Below are 14,011 nucleotides of genomic sequence, written 5' to 3' on the forward strand. Positions count from 1 at the left end.
GCTTGGTGTGTGAGTAACTCCATGGATGAGTGGCAGTGTGTGACTGTCTGCATAGGTGTATGAGTGCATATGATAGTATTGTAATAATAAGTGACTGTATGTATGAGTGATTGTATGGGTGAATGAGTGAATGTGTGTGTAGACGTAGGAATCAGTGAGTGCTTATGTAGTAACTGGTATTGGTGTGTCATGATGTCATCAGTGATGTCATTTGAGATGTCATCAGTGATGTCATCAGTGATGTCACTGACCATGTCATGAATGATGTAATATGTGACATCATCAGCAGTGGATTGCGGGTGCGCGATATATAGTTAGTGCAACTAACTATATATGGAATTTCAATGGTTTTGTGTGAGTAAAATAAGGTTTTCTAAATGCTAATTCCTAACTATATATGGTCTATAACCTATGGTTTTTTCAGTGAATTTTCAAGGTTTTGTAAATGCTAATTCCTAACTATATATGGTCTATAACCTATGGTTTTTTCTGTGAATTTCATTGGTTTTTTAACAGCTAATATCTGTAGCTGTAAAATGTATTCTTCTTTAAATCCAAAAATATATTTTATATGTTTATGAATAATTTTTTTTTTAAATATTTTTTTTCTTCGTTCCCGCTTCGCGAATCGGGAAGCTTCCCGTTAGCTGACCTTGATGCCGCGAAATAGACCGCGAGCCGGTAAACGTTTCTTTACCGCAAGTGCCGCGTTAGAAAACAACATTGTGACGCCTCCCGTCCGCATGACGTTTCACGTTGTCGCGTGATACGTCATATGACGTACAACGTTAGCGAACTGGTACGCGAAGCGAGTCGCAAAGCGCAGGTTTCTGGAAGCAAACCGGGAGGCCCTGCAAAGCGCTTAACGTAAACACAGCAAGTCATGTGACTTGGTAATAACACTTTTCATTGGTTCATTTCACTTTTGGTTTCCTAATGATGTAAGACTAGGTCATATAATCTAAAATGAACACTTTTGATTGGTTGAGAACTCTTGTTTTTCCCAAATGATGAAAATCCCTCCTTCTTTCCTCACTCTGACTTTCATCATTGTGAGAGAAAGACCCTTTGTGATCACTGAGCAATGGCTTCTTTAGTAGCGTCAGCTGGTGCTTCCCCACCACCTCCACCACATCCAAGGAAGAGTGGACCACCTGCTCAAGTTATAATTCAACAAGGAGAGGAAGAAGAGGAACAGGAGGACGAGCACGAAGAGAGGCAGTTTTTGCCTGAGGAACCCAGGACGTCTCACCGGAAAGAAAACTTCATTTGGCAATTTTTTAAAATTCCCAAAGGTCAGAAAAAAGTAAATGCAAGATACGTAACTTGCCTTATATGTCAAGATAGACTGTCCAGAGGGACCGACAAAAAATACAGTTTCGGAAACTACACAATGCATCGCCATATGACTAGGTGGCATCCTAACAACTACAGTGCTGCACAGTTTCGGAACGACCTAGATAATCTCCCTATTATGGCCAGAAGATCTGTTGTACCGGAAGTAACGGGACCAGAGGGCAGGGAGATGGTGCCAAATATACAAATGAGATTTGGTGATGTAAAACACATCTGCGTATTTTGCGATGGATTCATTTCCTACGGAGAAAAAAGCATCACTCTGATCAACAGAGCTATTGACTATCATATGCAAGTTTGTACGAAACGCCCAAAATAATAAATACTTCTTTTTTTTGTTTTGTTGCTCCTGTTGAGCCCTTTACAATGAATCGTTTTCATTGCCCCCTCCAAGAAAAACCCCAAAAAATATAAAACTGTTCAGAAAAATTCAAAAAAAGTAAAAAAATGTTCTGAAAAATAAAAAAAAAGTTCTTTTCAGAACTACCTCCCCGTTATTAAAAAATTGGTACAATATTTGGAACTGTGCCAACCTCTATTTCTCTTAGTTCGCTTCCCAGTTCGCTCCCCGGTACGCGAACCGGAAGCGAACCAAAAACAGTAAGTATAAGGGAAGGAAACAGACACTTATGTTAAAAGAAAGACAGCTATAGGGGAGTAAACTAGAGATACTATTACCCGTAATCCACTGCTGATGATGTCACATATTACATCATTCATGACATGCTCAGTGACATCATCAGCAGAGGATTGCGGGTTTTTTGGCAACGTGCCTTATCCACGGTTTAATAACGCTGCCTTTTGCTTTATATAAGTTTTCAAATTGTATGAAATATATACCAATAGGTCGTTATGAACCTTTAGGTAGTGCTTTTCTTCATGAGGTCTGGTCGCTTCCATACACATACAGATGTTTCAAAGATGATCAAGAAGTTTATCTGAATGGAGAGGAATGCACTGAGACGCCAGATCATTCACTAATGTGTAGGCACATACAGTTACACGGTTCATGCAACAAACACCGACCAAATATGGCTTGCGTGTTGCAAGGCACGCCAGTTCCTGCTATCATCCCCACGTTCAAGTTGTTGGAAAATGGTAGTTATTTGATGCTCAATAATGAAGATTGTTCTGAGTTAATTAAAAGTATTCCTTTTATCGTAACAGTAAGTGAACGGGTTATTTGCTGCAGAAATGTTCTATTTCCTCCCACACATGAACATAGGGAGTTTTCAATCTGGCCACAAATACCAACCTTGGGACAGATTTCAACGGCATGGCAAGAATAAGAGCTCTTTTGTCTCAGAGAGAGGTGGCCTTGAGTTCGGCCCGTGAAACTTTCGTGCTTCACATAGCGAACACCCGTACAGAGGTGCACACACTTTTCAATTCAGATTTGCCTTTCAAATTCAGCAAGATGGTTCCGACTATCTTTAACGCATCCTCCGCAAAGTCCCTGGCGCACTTTTTTAAAGTTGTTACCAGTGGTCTCGTGACTTCCTTTGAGAAAATCTTTGGACTCATCCCTCCTTCCTTTCATTCTATTTTCTCCACTCTGGTTCGTGGATTGGCATTTTTACTTGCATTACCAGCGGACGCTCTTGTGCTTTTTTACATTTTTAAATATGGATGTCCCTCCTATGCAACCTCCCACCCTGCAGCTGCTGACACTGTTCCGCAATCGCATGCTAGAATATTATGGCACAATGCCGTTGGCGATATTAAGCACGGCATATGGATTATCTTTTCGATTCTCCTACTTCACCTGTGTCCAGCCTGTATTTCACTGCCTGACCTGTGATTTCGATTGGGCCATTGATTTGTGTCTCTGCGGACCGGTTTCTCCTGACGTCGACTTTAATCAGCTGATGACTCCTATCATTACTCACGAGTTGGTTTGTCCTGGCGAAAGGATTATGGCTGTGGCATTGATGCATGGACTACTTGGTCCCTGGAATTTACTGGCGGCAGCACAGTCTTTCTTGGAACAGAGCTTTCTTGAAAACCCACCGAGCTGTCCTCTGATGGTGATAGAGGATCCGGTGCTGGGAGAGCACGTATGTTCTTTTCCGCTTTTAAATTGGATGGCTGAACTGTTTTCGGATGAAGACGGTGACTTCCTATTGGAGGCTGTTGCAGCTTATTTTGCATACACAATTATGTCATAGACCTTTTTCATGTTTGATATGCTGAGTACTAGCATTTCATTGACAATTCATTGACTTATTTGTCAAGTTTTTATTATTTACCTTGCCTATTGGCTTAAGACTCGATAAAGTACTTGGCTGTTTTATTTTTCTTTAGCATTACATTTTCCTAGTTTTTAATGCTTTACCTTGCGGACCGTCCACATATAAACTTGCAATCTGCTCTCATGAGATGGCACTTCTATTATCTTATTCAGTTCGTTTCCGGATCATGGGGAGGTGTCATCTAGGTCCTGGATATCTTTACACCGTGTTAAGTTAGCATGGGCTCATTACCGGTTTAAACGCCATTTTTCCTTTTTTGCAACTTCTGCACACGACACTTAGTTGTTGCTTTAGCTTTCCACCTAGTAGTTCATCGTGGTTTACATGAGAATAATATGTTATTGCTCTACTATCTGCTTTGCTTGTTAAACTATATCTGTACAGCGAGTGCTAAAGTTTCAAGAACAACACGATACAGAATTGTTATGAGGTCTGATCTCCACGACTTCATACTCATAACATAAGTGCAACTTCTGCCAATTCTGGGCATGAGGCGGGTTTTATATTGCTTTGCCGAACACACATACACAACAGTTGATGCGGCTCACATGAAGAGAGAGCTGGTGTATGCTGATGTGATTCCTTCAAATCTAAGACACTAAAGTATGGGCACGCCCTAAACCAACACAAAGAGACCTTCTTAGCAAATAATATAATATGTGTATTAGGGAGGGTGAGATATAAGCAGCCGCGGGCCGTGGAGGGAGTTACGGTGAGGCAGGGAGGCGGGGAGGGGGAGAAGCAGGGTGGAGCCCTCTCTACCTTGCCCCTCCCCCTCCCCGCCTCCCTGCCCCACCGTAACTCCCTCCACGGCCCGCGGCTGCTTATAAGTGTTGCTAACTCTTATTCATTTACAGCATGTTAACATACTATCACCATTCGCTTTTTATGTACTAGTAACTATGCTGGTAATTTTGCTACTGATAATATGTGTACTTGTATTATCTAAGATACTACGCCTGTGAAGACGGCATTAGTAAATAAACATTTCAAATACACATGTGTTCTTCTTAACTCCATGTTCTGGTTTCTAAGAAATATATAACGACCGACTGTTCATGAGTTCCACGTATCCTGAGGTACTATAAGTTCATATTCTGGATTGTCTAAACATTGAGAGTTTGTTATATCCAATGTGACACTGTACCTAGCTTGCTAAGGGGTTTTTGATTACTAACGTGAGTTTTGGGACACCCTAATTCGCCGAGGTTCCAATCCTCTGTCCACAGTTCTGTGTGAGAACAGAAACCCTGCGACAGGGGCACCCCCGACCCTTGCTGGAGCTTCATCACACTTGCGATACAACTCCAGCAATGCGCCACCTTTACGGCACAGATACATCACGCATCTGTGCTGTTTTTGCCCCATGATGCGCCGCATTGTAAATGCAGCACACCATAGGTGACGGAACAGCGGCACAGAATGACTAACACATCCCTGGTGATGCGCCAGTCATCATAAATGTATCCCTATGCTTCTTATCTTGTTAGAGATGAACCGCCATATGTATCATCAAAGTTTTTTGCATTTCCTAAATAGCGAACTTTAAGGAATAAATAGCGATTCTTTACCATTCCTAGTTTGCGATGAGCTATTTGCTAATTACAAATTACCCATTCATTTCCTTCATTTCCATAGGGCGGTTGGACTCACTTTTAGCTCGAACGGCTGAATGGATTTCCACGAAACTTGGCAAAATTGTAGGGACTGGTAGCCCGATGTGCCTTTGCTATGTCTCAAGATATATGCTCCAGTGGTTTTTACGAAAATTAACTTTGAAAAATATATATTGGGCTACATTGGCCTATATATATGTTGGAGCCCAAATGTAGCCCAATGTAGCCCAAAGATGGCCGCCAGACACACAAAAAAACAAATGTAGCCCAAATATCAGCCAGATGTAGCCCAACTATAGCCCAGTGACAGAATGACCAATCAGCTTCGCAAACCTCCGTTACGCGAAGCGGAGCGCTGTTACAGATATATATCTTTTTTTGAACGTTAATTTCTTAAAATCCACTGGAGCACATATATTGAGACCTAGCAAAGGCACATCGGGCTACCAGTCCCTAATATTTTGCCAAGTTTCGTGCAAATCCATTCAGCCGTTCGATTATTATTATTATTTTTTTTTGCCCCGCGGGGCCCTTTTAAAACCTCCACATCAAACCTAGGGGGTCAGCGAGGATCTACTATGCCCCCTTATAGTTATTTCCCCCTTTGTTTTGACCTCCTCTTGTCTCTCGATCCTACCGAGAGACAAGATGGCGGCCGCTACGGACTGTTTGGAATGTTGACAGACGCCGGAGAACCAATCAGCTTCGCTTCACAAAGCTCCGTTGCGCGCAAAGTACGCGTCCTGGGACGCTGCCCGGTCCGCTGTTACAGATATATATCTTTTTTTAAACGTTAATTTCTCAAAATCCACTGGAGCACATATATTGAGACCTACAAAAGGCACATCGGGCTACCAGTCCCTACAATTTTGCCAAGTTTCGTGCAAATCCATTCAGCCGTTCGGGCTAAAAGTGAGGCCAACCGCCCTATGGAAATTAACATGGGAAAAACGCGTTTTGGGACCCCCCTTTTTTCTCGGCCCCCCTTGACGAACCCCCCCAAAATTTTCAGGGGCTGCTCAGAAACAAAATGTGCCATTTTCCTGAAAATTTCAGCCAATTCCGTCCACAAACGCCAAAGTTATTAGACATAGAATTTTCAAAAATCCCATAGAGAAAAAATCCTAACTATATATACCTACTGGCGACCGCCAGTAGGTAATATATATATATATATATATATATATATATATATATATATATATATATATATATATATATATAGAAGAAAGAGTTGCCCCCTGGGTGGGATGCACTTACAGGTAGGAATTAATGCCAACGTAAGGGCGCGAGCTGCGAACAAAGTCCTTTTCCTGCCAGACGCGTTTCGGGCCAACACCCTCTTCAGTGGCAGACCATGTGACATGACGGCAAGCACCAGTAAATACCCACAGTAATTATACATACTAAAGGACTTTGAACAGGCATGGGACTTCCTGTGGTACAGATTGCAAGAAGCCCTGTTACTTGGAGATGGAGGGGGATCCATGTTTTAACTACGACCTCTTTCTATGTTTGGCTGTGTAGAGTTTCACCTGCAGCTCCTGGATTGCCTGCAAATTCAGGAGAGTACATTTATCACAAAACTTCTTGTCATGTCTAGAGCCCAAGCACAAAAGACACGTGGTTGTGCATGGTCAATATCAGACATCTTGAATCCTATTGTTTTTGAAGGAGACAGCATCCCTAGAACGTGGTCTAAGGTCAATTTTCAAGTGATCTGAGGACAATGTTGAGAGCAATGCTCAGATCCCCACTGAAGGACGCTGAAAGAAAAGAACTGATGTCAACACACAGTGGGGATGATTGTATGTAGTTCCACTCTGTCACTTTTGGGGCAGTACAGAATCCCCACAGAGCCACAAGACACCACCTATTAACATGCAGAATCCTTGTAGTAAAATTAGCTGGATCCAGTCTGGTGCCTGAGGATAGTCTTAAGGGGAGGAATCTGCAATTAGAACTACTCATCACCATGATATCTATAATGAGGTCTATAGTGTGGTCTGAGAGGAGAGTGCAGTCTTTGAGTTGGAGTCTTGGATCCCCTTGGTGAAGTGATGTTAGGCATAATGTAGTGTTGATGGTGGGGCATTGGTTGTGCCCCAACACCTGTAATTGCATGCATAATCAAGGATTAAGCAGGTCTTGGAGGAGAAGTCTCCATAGGCACAGAAGGCTTATCAGTTCACTGGATTCTTGAAGGTGGAGAATCAAGATTGGGTCTTAGAGTAGAGTAAGCCTTTCAGTACTTTGAGGCCTTAGACAGTGGTGCTTCGATGCTGGAGAAAACATACATGTTGTCAAATGTCTATGCTTTCTCCACGTTGAATGCTCCTTTATGGTAAACGCGCAGCCACAGTACCTTGCCTCACTGAAACTAAAATAGACATTAATCAGGAATGGTTCCATCTTCCATGTAGGTGTCTCCTCTTCGATCTTCCTCTAGGTCAGCAGAGATGGACGTTAGAGCACTGGCAGAAGCTGCGGAGACTGTCTGGCGGCTTGCAAAAGAGGATCCCCCCCCCCCACCCCTTGAGACTGAGGGTGGAACGGGACACGGATGTTTTCGGTCCCTGCGCAGCTGCGATTTTGCGCATTGGAGGAGCGGCGCTGCGGATCGGGCGCCCGCCAAGGTGGTCCTCGTCCATGCTGGCAATTGGTTTATAGGGGGGGAAGAACCCTGCGGCCCGGCCACTGAGAGGCAGAGCAGTACATCAGCGTCTCAGGACTAGAGGAACTGTCCAGGTCTGCTGAAGCGGCGGGAGGAGATGGCGAAGCGGCAGGAGTGGACAATCTGAGGCAGAAGGAGGGTTGTCTGGAGCTGGCACTGGATCTGCATGCCGGTGGTGGTAAGGGGAGAGCAACTTCTGCCACTGGAGGCTTAGAGGGATCAGCAACTGACTGCTAGTTCGTGGGGACTCCCACTCCAGTGTGGTGCCAGGACAGGAATGGGGGCTACTGGCTGCGGGCTCTGGCCAGGGCATGGAGACTGGGGGTCCGAGACCACTGCACACAACCAGGTGGGGTGGCCGGTGCCGCTGGTGCTAGGACGCACAAACTGAGAGGCCGACTACTCTGACCCACGAGCAACTAGCGGATGGCATGTGCTTTGGACGGCTCAAAGAGACACGCAGTCGGGTGCAAAAAACAGTAGGCTGAGGTGCGGCGAGACTGTGGGGATTGTACCTGGAAGCTGTCGACTGGAAGAGGAGTTCTTGATGGGACACTGGCACATTGTAAGATCACGGAGGTGGGGTGATGTGCAGGCTGCAAGGCGCGCTGTACTTCGTGACTCGCGCCATTCCCCCTTTGCAATATTGATGCCCTGGTATTCTGCTGACCGCGAGTGGTGTATGAGTGCAGACTGGAACTCTACTGCTGGACTTGGGGCATACGAAGTGAGGGGCCACCTGCATACTTTTTGTATGATGCACGGTGGAGCTACCTCACTAGCTATGGGGGAGATTGACTTTGGGCTCCCTCCTTTGACTATCACCTGCCCAGCCGGACTTAGGGCTAATGCGCCCACGTCTCTCCTGACCTTACCTTCCCCCTCCCCTTCCCCCAACCAACCCCCCTCTCCGCTCCTACTCTTTCCAGTTTCTGTCTTCTGCCCTCACATGCCCTTGCCCTTTGTCCCCACCCTGTTTTTCTGTGAACCTCTTCCCTCACCACTTGAGACTGATCTATTTTGTCTGATGCCCGATGGAGCTACCTGGTATAGCGATAGGGGAGATGGGCCATGGATTCCCTCCTTGGTCGTCACCTACCCAGTCGGTCTTTAGACAGACTTCCTTTCGTCTCTACGGTTGTCTCTTCCTTTATCCTCACTTTCCCTCCTCCCCTATGCCCCACTACTTTCTCCTTTTTCTCCTCCCCTAATTGTATTGCTGATTGTTTGATATAATGTTTACTTGTTGATCTTTTTCTGGTATATTGTTGAACCACATTGTTGCACTTCCTTTCGTCTCCCCTGTCGTCTCCTACCGCATCCTCCCTCTATTTATGTCTCTTCCTCCCTCCTCTCTCAATGTATTGAGACTGAACTATTTTCTCTGATGCCCAATGGAGCTCCTTGGTTTAGCTATAGGGGAGATGGGCCGTGGATTCCCTCCTTGGTCGTCATCTACCCAGTCGGTCTTTAGGCAGACTTCTTTTCGTCTCTCCTTATTGTTTCCTCCCTAGCTCCTATCCTCTCTCCCCTGAATCTCTCCCCTTGCCTGCTACTCTGCCTACCCCCCTGTCCTTTGTGCCCTTTTGACTAAGCACTCCTTCTCCCCTTGTTGGGGAAAGATCCAATATGTATACTCTGGAGTCTCAGCAAACCCGCTGAGTGAGTCCATTGCACCAAGGGAGCCACTCACACTTGAGATATGTTGTGGCACCCCTTGCCAAAGCACTCCCTCTCCCCTTTTTGGGGAAGTTTCCAGTATGTAGGCCTTGGAGTCTCAGAGACCCCTCTGAGAGAGTCCACTGCGTAAAGGGAGCCTCTCGCAATAGAGATAGGGAAGGGATACCACTTCCCCTGAGATCACAGCTTACTGGACTTTGGACGTTGCCTTGACTCGTCTACTGGTTTGTGTCCCCTTCACCCTTCCCCTCCTCTCCCCATGCTGTGTCTCTCACCCTCCCCTCCTCTTTCCCACCTTCATTATCTGTCTACCTTCCCTGCTCCAACCTCCCTTCCCTGAATCTCTCACCTTGCCTGCTTTTCCCCTTACGTAGTTGTGCCTATTGTTTATCTTGACCTTACAAGTAACTATGTTGCCATGCTCTAAGAACTGTGTAACCTTTGTAACAATGTAACCTGTAACTATGATCTGATGCTCATGTAAAGCGCTCGGATACCTCCGGGTCTAGCCAGCGCTATATAAAACTTTTTTAAATAAAATATAAAATAAAATAACTCTTGACATCTGTGCTGCTCCTTCTGAAGTCCATGAAGATGGATTTTCTCTGTACTTCGAGGTGAGGCTTGAAAACGTCCTATGTTGGTAGCACGTGTCAAGAATATGGGTTTCTGGAAGGGAAAAAATACCTAGACATTGAAGATAACTATTTACCTTCTTTTCAAAAAGATAGGGCATTTTTTGTGAAGAAAGAAAAACAATTCCTCGCAGAAAATCACAGAAAGGTACTGCACGTCCTAGGAGATGTTGAGTACAACGAAGTTTGTAAGGATTTTCAACAAAAAAAAACCCAAAGAGGCCAAGCTCAGTGCTCCAAGATCCTAGAACCTGGAGCCAGAAAAAAGAACTGGAACATGATAGGATACGGTATGATTGGTGGTACGCTGTGATGTACGTTATTCAGCCTTTCATGGATGCAGCCTACATGGCTACAAGAAAAGCCTGAACAAATGATATTTTCTTTGGAAAAGTGCCCTTGGATCTCGCCCAGCATTGGGACAATTCAGAGCACCCCTTGAAGAAACACCATAGAATCTTAACCCCTTCACTGCGGCGGCTATTCCGCCGCAGTGCTAAAGGGGCGGGGCGGCCGCATGCTGGTGACGGAACCGCTCCATCACCAGCCGCGGTTGAGCTGTGCTGATGACGGAGCGGTTCCGTCATGGCCCCGCCCGCTCAATAGAATGCCCAGCGCAGGAGCGGAATCCGCGCCGCGCAGGCGCGGCGGCAGGGCCATGACGGAACCGCTCCGTCATCAGCACAGCGCCACCGCAGCTGATGACGGAGCGGTTCCGTCATCAGCGTGCAACGGGTTAAAAGGGTCAGCTTTATTTTTCACAACACTATTAGTAGGATATGAGTAACAGCAATGAGAATATACGATATTTCACTTCTGTTCAGGAGTTTCATTTAAAAGGCAGCATGACTCGCAAAAGTTTATGAAATATGTCACTGATAACATGCAGGAGGTTGAGAAGCATCAAAATCTGGTCCACTAAACTGCACAATTCATTTCATAGGGTGGTTAATACAGCTTCTGTTATTTAAAAAAAATGGCATTCATTCAATAAATTACGGAACCGCCTGTACTATAAAGCATTACTCACTTCAGTGCCTGGGCACCTGGTCTCTGCAAGACGATTGTGCTTAAGTCAATTATCTGTACTTTCAGGATTTCTGGGACATGTTGGTTTTCTCGAATAGTTATTGAGGTGCTTAAAAGTTTGAATGATAATACATGAGCAACATACTGCAAAAGAAAGAAAGCACAGTTAAGAAAACGTTACGGAACCACTGATAAAAAGCAAAAATATATTATGCTAATATGAATGTCTTGTCCTGCTTTCGGCCAATTCTGTGTTGAGCTGAGTGTTTCTCGACCCATTCATTCTATCTCACTTCACCTCTCCTTATATGTGATCTGTCAGCTGAATGTAAAAATGTATTTGTCTTTGTGCTTATTCTACCTCTGTGCAAGCTTATGTATCCCTCATCCTGTCTTTGCCCCTTATTTTATTGTCTCCCACCAACCTTACCATACCCTGCTGTTTAGTTTCACCCTTCATCTCTCTCCGCTGTAAGTGACTGTAGTGTTTTAGCCTGTGGCGTAACCGGCGTAACACGTCAGCACTACGTGACCTCAGAATAATAAAAGAGGTTTACGCTTGCATGTACGCCAGTTGGCGACGGCGAGGTAACCAGAATACAAGCACTCCCGTGTCCGTGTCTCATTTGTGGGCCCTTACTATTATTCCCTAGTGTGCGCCCTCCAATTGTGTCCCCCAGCCCTATTCTCGGGGCTGCCCAAGAACACAACAGCTGGCGACGAGGGTGGGCGTGCCCTCGCTGGGTGTCGTCTATCCTGCGGTGAGGCGGCCGCGAGCACTGCCATCGGCTCACGGCGCTCGTGACCCGGTGTGCGGCCCACTGTGCCGGTCATCGACGGGGCATGCGGAGGAGTGCCTGGTGTCACGGCGGAGGCTGCAGCGTGGAGGAGTTGAGGCGCGTGACTGTCCCGAGTGCGAAGCGGGGGGAGGCGCGAGGAGCTCCAGGTGCCAGATCTCCTCTTTGACGCCCCAGCGAGTGCTGCAGCACGCCCCAAATAGGACCTCAAGTCCCTCTACAGCCACGAGGGCAGCACAATCCTACAAGAAAAAAGAGGAAAGCAATAACCACTGGCTTAGTGGGCCCAGCAACACACAGGGAAAAGGCAGAGAGGCCCAACACAGGAGGCACCACGTGCCCTGGCCCCAGAAACATACCAACTGGTTAGGAGCCCACAGCAAGTCATCAGGGACAAACAAACAAGCATTGCCACCTGCAAGCAAAGCCAGACCCAAGACATCAAGCATTGGCACAACCAAATTAACACTGGTGCATCCAGAAGGGGAACACCAGAAGGCCGGCCAGAAGGGACAAAGCAGACAGACCAATCCACGGACGCTGCAGGGACAGCCATGCACCCCTGCACCCAATATGTCCACGATACCCCCAATAGAGTCATTCATAGTGGAGGAATCACACTCGTCACTGGCACCCAAGTGGAAGGACTTATTTTCTTTGAAGCAACGAAGGTCCACAAGGACAGGAAAAGGACCATGGTACTCCACCTAGGAGGCAAAGACATCCACAACATCGCAAAGACGCTGGTGGAAGTCACACTAAAGAACCACCACACACCAATAAACGCCCTTAATGGACACTTCGAACCAATGGCCAACCAGGACTATGGAAGGTTCATATTCCGGCAGGCCAGGCAGCTACCCGAGGAGTCGCTGGACACGTATCATGCCCAGGTCAAGAACCTGGCATCCACATGCGGGTTCGCCGACCCCACAGAGGGAATTCACGGCCAGGTCATTCAAGTCTATGCGTCCTTCAAGCTGCCGGAGCGGATCCTGGAAGAGTCAGGCAAACCCCTCGCCGACGTATTAACCCTAGGGCGCACCAAGGAGCTGTCGAAAGCCCGAGCACATGGAAGCGGCCCTCCAGGGACCAGTGAAGGCCGAACCGGTCAACAGTGTAACAATGAAGCCTCCGACGAGGTGGACCAAGAAGGGATCCGGAGCTTCTACGTCAGGGCAACCCAAGTCCTGTCGACACTATGGCGGATCACCCCATCCGGCGGCGGAGTGTCCCGCCAAAGGCAAGCGATGCTCGGGATGTGGACGATTCAACCACTTTGAGAAGGTCTGCAGATCCAAGAAGTATCGCAAGCCGAGACAAGTGGTCAACGCCATGCCAGAAGGGGACCAAGGGCAAAGCGATATGGAGGATGACGAGGATGAAGAAAGGATAGTGCACAAAGTGCACATGATCGGCACTGCCACTCGAAAGGCACGACGCCTGCCCCAGTGCGGCATCCGCGTAGGCTCCCAAGACATCATGGCGGTCGTGAACACAGGCGCCACCATAAACATCATAGTGAAAACAGTGGTACTATGCAAGGGGAATGTAGGCAAGGGATAAATATAGACACAATGGACACTATATTGTATATTGACTTGCCCAGCCGGGCAGAGGTCCAATATTTAATTTTGAACAAAATTATTAGAAAAATACCTTCACCATTTTCTTGGAGGTGGGCACAAGCCTGTACCCGAACGTTTACAATTTGTCATGGTTAGCGGAGTGGATAGAGAGTACTACTCTACTCTCTATCACCTTTATGTAATTCAGCATAGATGTATCACACCCAGATGGCCACAAGTGAACGGCGAAGTAGAAAGATTTATGGGGACATTAAATAAGGTAATTCGAATTGCCTATGACTAAGGCCAATCCCTTAAACTGGCCATTTTCACATTTTTAAGGAGCTATCGTCAGACACCCCACACCACAACGGGTGTAGCCCCGGACAATTCCTCATGGGCAG

General features: G+C 46.5%; 1 protein-coding gene across 2 annotated transcripts in view; it reads right to left on the reverse strand.

Moving 5' to 3' along the window:
• The window catches only part of VPS13C (vacuolar protein sorting 13 homolog C), a 2,773,485-nt gene that overhangs the window by 2,311,237 nt on the left and 448,237 nt on the right, over positions 1 to 14,011 (reverse strand). For both annotated transcript variants that reach the window (XM_078680824.1, XM_078680823.1), the window contains exon 17: positions 11,244 to 11,386. In XM_078680824.1, coding sequence (XP_078536950.1) covers positions 11,244 to 11,386 — 143 coding nt within the window. The remainder of the gene's footprint in view (positions 1 to 11,243; positions 11,387 to 14,011) is intronic.

The sequence above is a fragment of the Lissotriton helveticus genome, chromosome 3_1 (genome assembly GCF_964261635.1).
Source record: "Lissotriton helveticus chromosome 3_1, aLisHel1.1, whole genome shotgun sequence".
NCBI lineage: Eukaryota > Metazoa > Chordata > Amphibia > Caudata > Salamandridae > Lissotriton > Lissotriton helveticus.